General features: G+C 30.5%; 1 protein-coding gene across 1 annotated transcript; it reads right to left on the bottom strand.

The window, feature by feature from the left end:
- LOC113858078 (glycoprotein 3-alpha-L-fucosyltransferase A) lies at window positions 1-5,646 on the bottom strand. The gene is made up of 7 exons (XM_027490530.1): window positions 4,887-5,646; window positions 4,190-4,350; window positions 3,510-3,751; window positions 2,804-2,908; window positions 1,902-2,058; window positions 1,353-1,580; window positions 1-584 (listed from the first exon to the last, which is right to left on the bottom strand). Exons 1-7 carry the CDS (start codon window positions 5,259-5,261, stop codon window positions 329-331), a joined length of 1,524 nt encoding a protein of 507 aa, XP_027346331.1. The 5' UTR covers window positions 5,262-5,646; the 3' UTR covers window positions 1-328.
- Window positions 5,647-10,125: the final 4,479 nt, after the last annotated feature.

The following is a 10,125-nucleotide window of genomic DNA, read 5'->3' as shown; positions in this document are numbered from 1 at the left end:
CATTCCAGGGTGATCCGGTGATTCTATTAAATTTTCACGCACAATATACAAGGACTGGGTCATGCTGTCCATCATATGACTGTTTATAAATGATCAAATAAAAACACTACAAGTAACTAAATACTAAATAGTGATTTTCAGTTCTCGAGCATAAACAGGATTAATTTAATGTAACATCTTCTGAATATAAATTATCAATGAGTAGGCCTAAGAAAGAGGCAAGGCATTAATAAAGCCATGCAAATTCCATTGCCATACTCATTCCTAAACCTCTAGCGCTCAGTTAAATGAAGCTATTTGTGTAAAGCAAAGAGGCCATTAGCACATACTACACAAAAATGACTTCAAACTTGGCACAAGGATTGCTTTCCAAGTGAGTCCTGAAATCAGCATCCCCTGTGAAGCTGAAGGTATAAAGAGCTTGCCTCTGTGTCAAGCCAAGTGGGTATATTCTGTATATTTTTAAATCATTGCCCCCTCTAAGAATTTCAGGTCTTTCTGGCTTCCATACAGGTACATGATTCATGGATGTGAACTTCAAAAGAACAGCAGATTTCAAGGCCTCAAGTGTTAAATCGCTAGACCTGCCAATTGGAGTCAAAATAACGAGTTATCATAATGTTAACTTATAACATTCTTCTTATAAAGATGGAATCAGCAAAAAACGGGAAGAGCCATAATGGATAGTCTTTTCAGTTGGTCTAACTCTAACAAAACACAATCACATGGTATTCTTTTATTTATTTTAGAAGCTTTTATTTTGCTTATGATTGCCCAGTATGCCATCATGTTTGACGGAATGTCATGGGAGCCCAGTATTAGCATACTTGATGATAATTAATAGGAAAATACAAACCAATACTCTTAAAGACATGATTAAGGATCATAAAATGCAGTCTCACCATGATTTCTATCACATTCTTAATGTGATTCTAATGAACTTTTTAAGCTTAAATATGTTTTTGGTCTCTACACTTTTGCAAAATTTTAGTTTTAATTCTTTAATTTTTTACACTATAGTCTCTGATTTTTTAAAATTCAACACTGATGTCTAATGATGATGTGGCTAACTAGGATGTTGACACACGTCAGTTTTTTGAGACATGCTTCAATTTTTCTATTAGAACGTGTCAATAAAAGAGACTAAAAGTACTGAATTTTTAAAAAAAGTTAAGAATTAAAATATAAAAAAAATGACTAAAATCAAAATTTTGCAATATATGTAGGAACTGGAATGATTTTTAAGCCAACTTTTTATTTTCTATTGCTTAAGACAGTTTATAAGCGAGACCCTGATTAATATAGGATTATAAGCCTAAAGGAAAAGTTAATAATCAAAGTAAAAAGTATACCTCAAGTAAATGGACTCCAGGTCAAACCTTCCCCTTTCTCTCACAGAAATATGATATACAGTTTCTGATCCTCTAGTGCACTGGCAAGGTCGTTTCTTGAAGTCTGGGCCCTTTTCCTCCTCCTCTCTAATTACAGTCGCCAAGTGAATGCAAAGGCGGCAGGATGAATGTACAGCTGCCATATCCACAAGGGCCTTGAAGGAATCAGATGGGCCCTCATACTTCCACCTATATCAATAAGATAACTCAGGTTGCATCCTATTATCAAATAATATAGAAAGAACACAACCCAAAATCTATTCACATTTTAAAACTAGATAAACTCGAGATGCCTCATTTAGAAACAGAAACCATCAAACTGCCCAGATTTTATTTTGTTCTATATAATACATTTTTGGTGTTAAAGGGGGAAATGTGAATAACTTGATGATATAAACTGCTGGTTCCCAATTATATTTGCAAAATCATGCACATGTGCAAATGACCAAGTCAGATGCAGGAAAGGGAAGATGCCTCAGGAGACTTCATGATTTTCATCATTTAATTTACCTCAATGAATGATTATATGCTTCAGGATTTTCTGCTAGGTATCTCATGGACTTTGCAATGGACTCAACATCCTCTAGCTCGTTAATATGTAAAATTGAACCAGGACAAGGAGCAAAATCCTCAATATTTGGAGCACCAACAACCACAGGAACAGTTCCTGCAATAAAACAGATTAATCTCCAGCAGCAGCATCATAAGTGGGTTCTGTTGATAAGTGCAAAAATTTAAGAATCCAGAACCCATAATAAAAATTGTCCACAAGTTTAGATGGAAATTCATTTTTCTCTTTTACATATAATATTCAAGTTGGACCATCCAAGAACACAAGAATATGACTTGATGACATAATAATAAATTATCACATACTAGAGGAAAAATTGTCTTTCAGGAAATTATTGTAACTATCCACTTCATTCACAATATAATATCTTGAATTTATACCAACAGTATCCAACTACCAAATGTACCCTGCTCACTATTTTATGTTTGGTTTATCACTTCAAATCTCATTCACAAGCACAGAATATTACCAATTAACTTGAAGCAATGACCTCAAGACACAATGGGTGGATCAGATTCAATTGAGTAAAACTCAGATATGCATTTTGTAATAATTAACAAGATTAATTATAACCAAATAAAACCTACTTTATCCTGCAATTATAAAAAGGACTAGTTTATCTATAAATTTAAGTGTGAAGTGTGAATAATTTATCATAATTAATATGGCTGAAGTTCTAAAAAATTGAACATTCAATTCCAACAAAATTTTCGCAATTGCATTACTAAAAATGAAAATCAGATAGAATGCATGAGCCAAAATAAAGTGATTCTTTACATCAATGATGTTGCATATGTAGTAAATGCAAGTAAGAGAGAATGGAGATAATATATATCCATACCAGCAACAAGGGATTGGAAGAATTTTTCAGTTACATAATCTTCCTCATTAGAATTTTCAAATGCTAAGCTAAATTTGTAGAGCTTCAGGGTTTCCACTTTGTCCACTGCAATAAAATAAAATAATAATATTCATTAGTAAATAACCAAAAAATCACATAACATTGGAACTTTGGAGGTCTTTGTCATAAGCAGTGGAATAATTTCAAACCACTAAGACATCAATTAATCATACATCATTCAGACCGTTACTGGATTTTACACAACAATAATGTTAAGTTGTGACTTGTGAACATATCATGTGTGCTCTCCTTTCACGCTATTGTGCAGCTAACAAACCACCAGTTTTTTCAAAAAGCTACAAACTAAGTTCAAGAAAAAGATAGAACACTTCAAGTTCCAAACTCCTCCATTCTTTTCTGAAAAAAGTTTTCTCTTTCATTAAAAAGATTACTCTTGCATTAAATGAAACTAACAAGGAGTGCTAACAACGCATTCTTTAACACACTTTTTCTAATACACTATCAATTATTGGTTGAAATTTATTAGAAACTACGATAAGACTCATTAAATTAGGAGTGAGATCCATATAATTTTGTGATTTTCAATAAATTTTAGCCAATAATAAATACTGTATTAGAAAAAATGTATCAGAGAACATGATGCTAGAATTTCTCACAAACATTAATGTTAAAATTTATGATGTACCTCTTCCATCATGGTTCCTATGACAACCACCGTAGGAGTCAATCTTGATGTTTGACCTTTCAAGAGCTTCAAGAGCTTGCAACCGGAAATTTCGAGCACCACAATTGGAAATGAATGCAGCTGCAAGAGCACTTTCAGTTTTTGGCTTTATAGGTGCCATGATATCATACTCAGCCCATGAAAAATATCCAACAGGAACATCAGATGATAGACTAGTCGTCATTACAATTTTATATCCCTTCCTGGTACACAAGAACATAATGATATTAGTTTAATCATTGACATTTTTTTAAAATTTTGGAATGGAAAACTCTCCACGACAATAGAGAACCAAAAGAAAGACGAATCTCAATGAACAAAAGGAAAGTCATAGCACTGCATTATGCACTAATTATCACTAGCAAAGAAAAGTATAAGTAGGTGCAAATGTTGTCAAGAAACAGAAAAGACAAAGCTGCAACTTAACCCTGTACACATTAGCCTATAAACTATAGGTTATGTTTGTTCACATAGTGTTCTCAATTCCATGCCATTAAACAAGGAGAATTTATTCTCTGCATTGCCCACACATTTCCATGGAACTATAAAAACAATACAAACCATGGTATCAGATTAAACAACAAGGATGCAATAAATGATCCAATCAAACAAACTAACACTTCATGATAGTGCTTACCCACCGTCTTGCCATGGCAATATTGTTCTCTGCATAGTATTGTGCTGATTCCATTGACCGCAGAACACTAGCAGTTCCAGTCGGTTGAGGTAATCCAAATGCAGCATCAGGTCCCTTATCCCCATTAAACCCAAATTTACATCCTACTGAACACATCTTCCACTCCTGCATTCGAATGAACTAAATACTTTAGAGGACAAGATGAATAATAGGCACATCATAAGGAAAACTATAAGGAGGTTACATGTACTAATTATTTTTCGACCTATAAACCACAAAACAGACATACACAGAAAGGGAATTGGATCTTCCCTGGCTGTTGAATGAATAACAAGGTATAGTGTTGCTAGAGAGAGAAAGAATAAATTATACCACCACAATCAGTAGTAGGATCCGGTTATACAACAACTAACATAAGAGAGAACCCCGCCCCCTAAAATATAAAGACAAAATTAACTCTTCAACATTCCCCAGGACAACAAATGATAAGGCCTATGTCCAACACCATGCTATACGACATAAATACACACCATAATTGAGCTAAGTACCCACATAATCAGAATTAACTAAAACTACTAACCTCCAGAAACCAAAAATAAAAGTACTAGAAGATACTTAAACTAATTTGGGAACAACTACATATTTTTCAACATCATATAAGATCATATAAATAAGAAGACAATAATAAAAAATAAACAAACCTGGTCAGCTCCAGCAACAAAAACAGGTTCTTTGTTAAAGTCCCTTGAATATGTAACGGCATCTTCTCTCTCCAACCATTCCTCACAACTTTCTGAGTCGGAATTCCTATGACCACCCACCCTCAAATCATCACCTTCAACCACCACGCGAGACCGGTAGAAAAAGTCAGCGAGAGTGTCAACCATGGCTGCGTTTTTCGCCATATCCAACCTACCCAGAAACGCGATCTCCGCAATCACCACAAGGGCCACAAACAGAGGCATTAGATTGGACCATTTCTTCTTGGGAACCGCTACACCACTCGAAACGTTAATGGGTAAACCTTCTTGCGTCGTCTCTGTTCTCGAGCCTCGTTGATTCCACACGAGACCCATCAATCAATTTTAACCCCAATTTTCAATTCCTCAAATTAAAAACTCCGAAAAATAAAGAAAGGAGAAAGAGAAATAAATGTGAAGGGAAACTGAAATTGGTGGCGTTATAGCCACGATTCCATGATGAAAAATGGTAGTGAAAGAAAAAATAAGGGTAAAGGATTGAAAGTTTGAAACTTGTCGTTGGTCCCTCGATGATGAAGAATAAAAAATGCAGTGTGTCTAAAGTCACCAAAGAGGCATGGTTTTTTCGCATTCAAAGTCTTCGGGGTGTGTTGAGCTCACTGAAACCAATGAGCAAGCAACACAAAACGACGTGAAGAAAGAACAAGCCCTTCTTATTTGTCTTAAGTTTCCGAGTTTCCCTCATAGTAACATGTCCATTTAGTTTTGGGCCTCCCAGGTGTGCTCCCTTAGGTCCATATATATATACACAGGGCTGAATAAGTTATATATATAGTAAATTTTTAGTAAAAATTGTAACCGTTAGTAAGATTAATATATTTAATTTCATTAATTTTTTAATTTTTATTAAAATTATTATATATGACTTCTTATTCTTTATAATATTACACTGGTTAAAAATCGTTTTTAAAATTATATTATTTATATATACCAAACGAAAAGTTATTTTCTTTAATAGCTATTATGAAATGTATATAAGTAATAAGATATTAGCATATTAATTATGTATAATTAATTTAAATAAACAAATTATTTTTAAATATATAATTTTATAGTTAATATTTATTTATATCTAAAAAAATATTTCATGTTAAAGACAAAGCAATTTAATAGTGTTAATTAATTAAAAAGCTATACAAATTTTGTAGATTTAATTTAATTATAAGTTAATATTTAAAAAAGGTTATTAAAAAAATAGTTTTGAGATTGTGTGTTTGTCTTTGCTTTAGTCTGAAGTAAGGAGCAGTATAGACAGATAATGATAGGCAATAATGAATATAACTATTGTCTTTGTCATCATGGAACTGAAAGTTCCTTTTTCTAATATTTAGTTTCCCATTTGCTGATGGGAATTGAAATGTTATCTTGTTGATGGATTATTTCCCAGCGAAGGGTTTCTCCACAAACATTCATATATAATATATCTGTTGGGAGATGTGATTAGATAACATGAATGTTGAAGATGTTACGTTAGGTAGTGAAGCAGTTCATTAAGTCGCTATGGTTAGTAATAGAAACAATGGATTTGGCCACCTTAAAGCTCTGGTGCAACTAAATTTGCTGTACAGGACGTGGGAATGCAAGTTTTTTATAAGAGAGATCTTTATCTCATGAATGATTCGTGGTTCTTTCTGTTTTTTATTCTTTATAATATTAACATCGTTTACTTTATTTTGAAAAATATAAGCACTATTGTTTTGTCTCTCTCATATCTGCTTCACACAACTTGTCATTCACATTACCTACCCTCTCACTTTGGTCCCATTTTGAGTATTTCGCAATCTTAGCTTATATAAGGATTTGTTCTATGCATGTCCTCCAACTCCCCTTAAAAATATTCTTAATAAAGGGGCATCTGCGATCTACATAATAATAGATTATATAATCTTATAATATAAAAGCTAAATATAGCATATGTGTATTGCACGAATTTATGTAAATATAAAAATATGTTAAAATTTAAATTTTATTAAGTTTATAATATTCAATATTTCTTGATAAATCATACACTTCCAACTAAAGTCAAAGACTGAAACTCAAAAACCTACTTGAAAAAAATCAGGTGACACAAATTGAATCAATCATCCATTGGTACAAAAATAAGAGATTAAAAACTTGATAAAATTTTTGAAAAAAAATAAATTATTTGAAGATGTGTTCTATCAAGTATTTTAAAAATTATATAAAAAATGATTTTAAAAATAATCAATTTTTTAACATGTATTGTCTTATGCAAAATAAAAACAAAAAAAAATTAATAAATAGAATTTTTTTTATTAAAAAATGTATTATTTAATATTATCAATGTATTGTCTTATGCAATATTTTATGATTTTTAATAAATATTTATTAAGTATAATTTTTCATCATATGTCCTTAAGTATACACTAAAAAAATTTAAAAAAAAAATAACTTTTAGTGTTTTTAATTGTTATTTTCTTTTGGAAATTCTAAAACTGATTTTTATCGAACAAAATTTTTTTCTTTCACATTGTACACAAAAAACAAAATTCTCCCAACGGCCGTACTTCTTTTTAGGGTTTAGGGTATATATATATATAGAGAGAGAGAGAGAGAGAGATAAATAAATAGATATCTTAATTAAAGTAAATCAAGTTATGTAGGTTTATAAAGTGGAAGTGTTCCTTATGTTAACCTTAGTGGGTGGATGGAAATCATAGTAGTCTTTGTGGTTAGAATGCTATCGGAATGAATAGAAAGTGTTTTCGTAAAAAATATTTTAATGTTCATGTGACTAGAAATTTGTGTTAAGCTTATTTAAATAGTTTAATTTCTTTCTATTTATAAATATAAATGCATCTTGATTAAGAGAAGTTTACATTATAATGTAATAAAGAATGAGTCAGGTAAAAGAATATGACTTAAATTGTCTTTAAAAATAAGTTAAGATAGATCATTTATGCGTCAAAGATTACATATTTATTTTTAATCTTAATATAAGATAAATATGGAAAAAAATTTATAATCATTCTAAAACATCACGTTAAGATCCAACATGACTATGAGGTAGTTATTTTTTGTCATAAATTATATGGATAATGTCTCTAAAGTTAACATGATTTAGTATGTTTTATTATATTTTAACATGGTGTATGCAAGGGGTTGAATTCACTTAGACAAGTCTAATTTCTCTTTATTTATAGATATGAATGAGTCTTAATTAAGAAATTTTCACATTTTGATGATGTCATAAGGAACAACGTGTCTAATATTAGATTAACATAAGTCATTTATGTGTCAAGGATTAGGTATATTTTTTTGAATCTTGATATGAGACACACATGGAAAGGAATTTGTAATCATTCTAAAATATGTTATCAAAATCCAACATAACTATGGTAAAGTTATATTTTAAAATAAATGAAATGAATAAATTGTCATTGAAGTATACATGATTTAGTATGTTCTATTAGATTTTAACAAGGTACTTAAGTTATTTATATGGGTTTGATTTCTCTTGATTCATAGATATGAATGTGTCTTAATTAAGTAAAATTTACATTCTAATGACATCATAAGGAAGAGTGACAAAAGAGACTTTGACTCAAGTTAGAAGTGTCCAAAACTAGGTTAACATAGATTTTTTATGTGTAATGAAATATGTATACTTTTTTAATATTGATATGAGATGCACATGGAAAGGAATTTGTAATTATTCAAAAATATCGTTGTTAAAATCCAACATGAGTACGAAAAAGTTATATTTGTCATAAATTAGATGAATAATTGTTTTTTATGTTGATATGATTTAGTAAGTTATATTTAATTTTAACAAAGTATAAGCAAGATGTTAAAATTGCTTAGATGAGTCTAATTCTTCTCTATTTATAATATGAATACGTCTTAATTAAGTGAAATTCACATTATGATGACCTCATATATAATAGGTGAGAATAAGTGACATAATAGAATATGACTCATGTCAAATGTGTGCAATACTTGTAAAGTACTTATTTTATTAATACAATTTTGTGAAATAATTCTATATTGAAAAGAGGAAATAAAATAAATTTACTTATATTCATAGAGCAAATTAAATAAAATTTTAAACTTTCATCTTATTACTCAACTTACAAAATATTCAAGTAGTACAACAATAAGAAATAAGTAAATTTAGACTAAAACCGAATTAAAATACATGTATATCAGCTTCATTAATATACCAAAGTTTAATAATTACAAATTATAATTCCAAAAATATATTAGGACTCACATACACCATTTACAAATCAAAATAACTTAGTCCTAATGAACAATTATCTCCACCTCAAAATACTTAGGACGATCCTAGTTATCATCTCCATACCAACCTTCTATCTCGGTTAACTCCTCTGGGAATAGACCCTTATTCCCACCAAGATCACTCATATTGGCCATTACCTCAATACCAATCACTCACTTGAAGGTGAACCAAGTGAGTCTTCCTATATGTAGAGTTGGCAAAATGGGCAGACCTAATGGACTGAGCTGAAAAAACCTGTTAAATGGGCGAGCCTAGGCTCTTAAAAACAAGGCTTAAAATTACCTCGTGCCATTTTGGTCTGGTAAGGCTTTAACCGAGCTGGCCATGTGCCATGTGGGCTCGGGCAACTCGCACACACACACACACACACACACACACACACACACACACACACACACACACACACACATATATATATATATATATATATATATATATGAGATTAAACGTGCACGTAGTTGGTTATATGACTTTGAAGATAATTTTTTTTCTTTTTCTTAAAATGAAAAATTGTCATATCTAAGATTTAAATTTACTTTATATAAATTTAATAACATAGTCAAAAAAATTTATTTTAGAATATGATAATGAAGATGATATTAATGAAAAAGAGACCATTACTCTTAATGATTCCAAGTTTTCTCAAGGAGTTTCATGTTTTTAAATTTTGATATTTAAATCTTTGATGAACTTTTTTAATCTTTGTGAACGTTTTTGTTTATATTGTAAACTTGTTTTATATTTTTGTGGACTCATTATGTGTATGGACTTTTTACCTTTAGAACTTTGTTTAATTATGAACTTATTTATATTTTTGTGAACATATTGTGTATATAAAAATAAAAAAAATGGTTGTTACAAAAAGAAAACTAGTGGCCTGTTACAACTTTAAAAAAAAAAACGAGTAGTTTATTA

Source organism: Abrus precatorius, unplaced genomic scaffold (genome assembly GCF_003935025.1).
Source record: "Abrus precatorius isolate BTA unplaced genomic scaffold, Abrus_2018 Scaffold2, whole genome shotgun sequence".
Lineage (NCBI taxonomy): Eukaryota > Viridiplantae > Streptophyta > Magnoliopsida > Fabales > Fabaceae > Abrus > Abrus precatorius.
The sequence above is the reverse complement of the archived record's forward strand: the minus strand, read 5'-3'. Positions and strand labels throughout refer to the sequence as shown.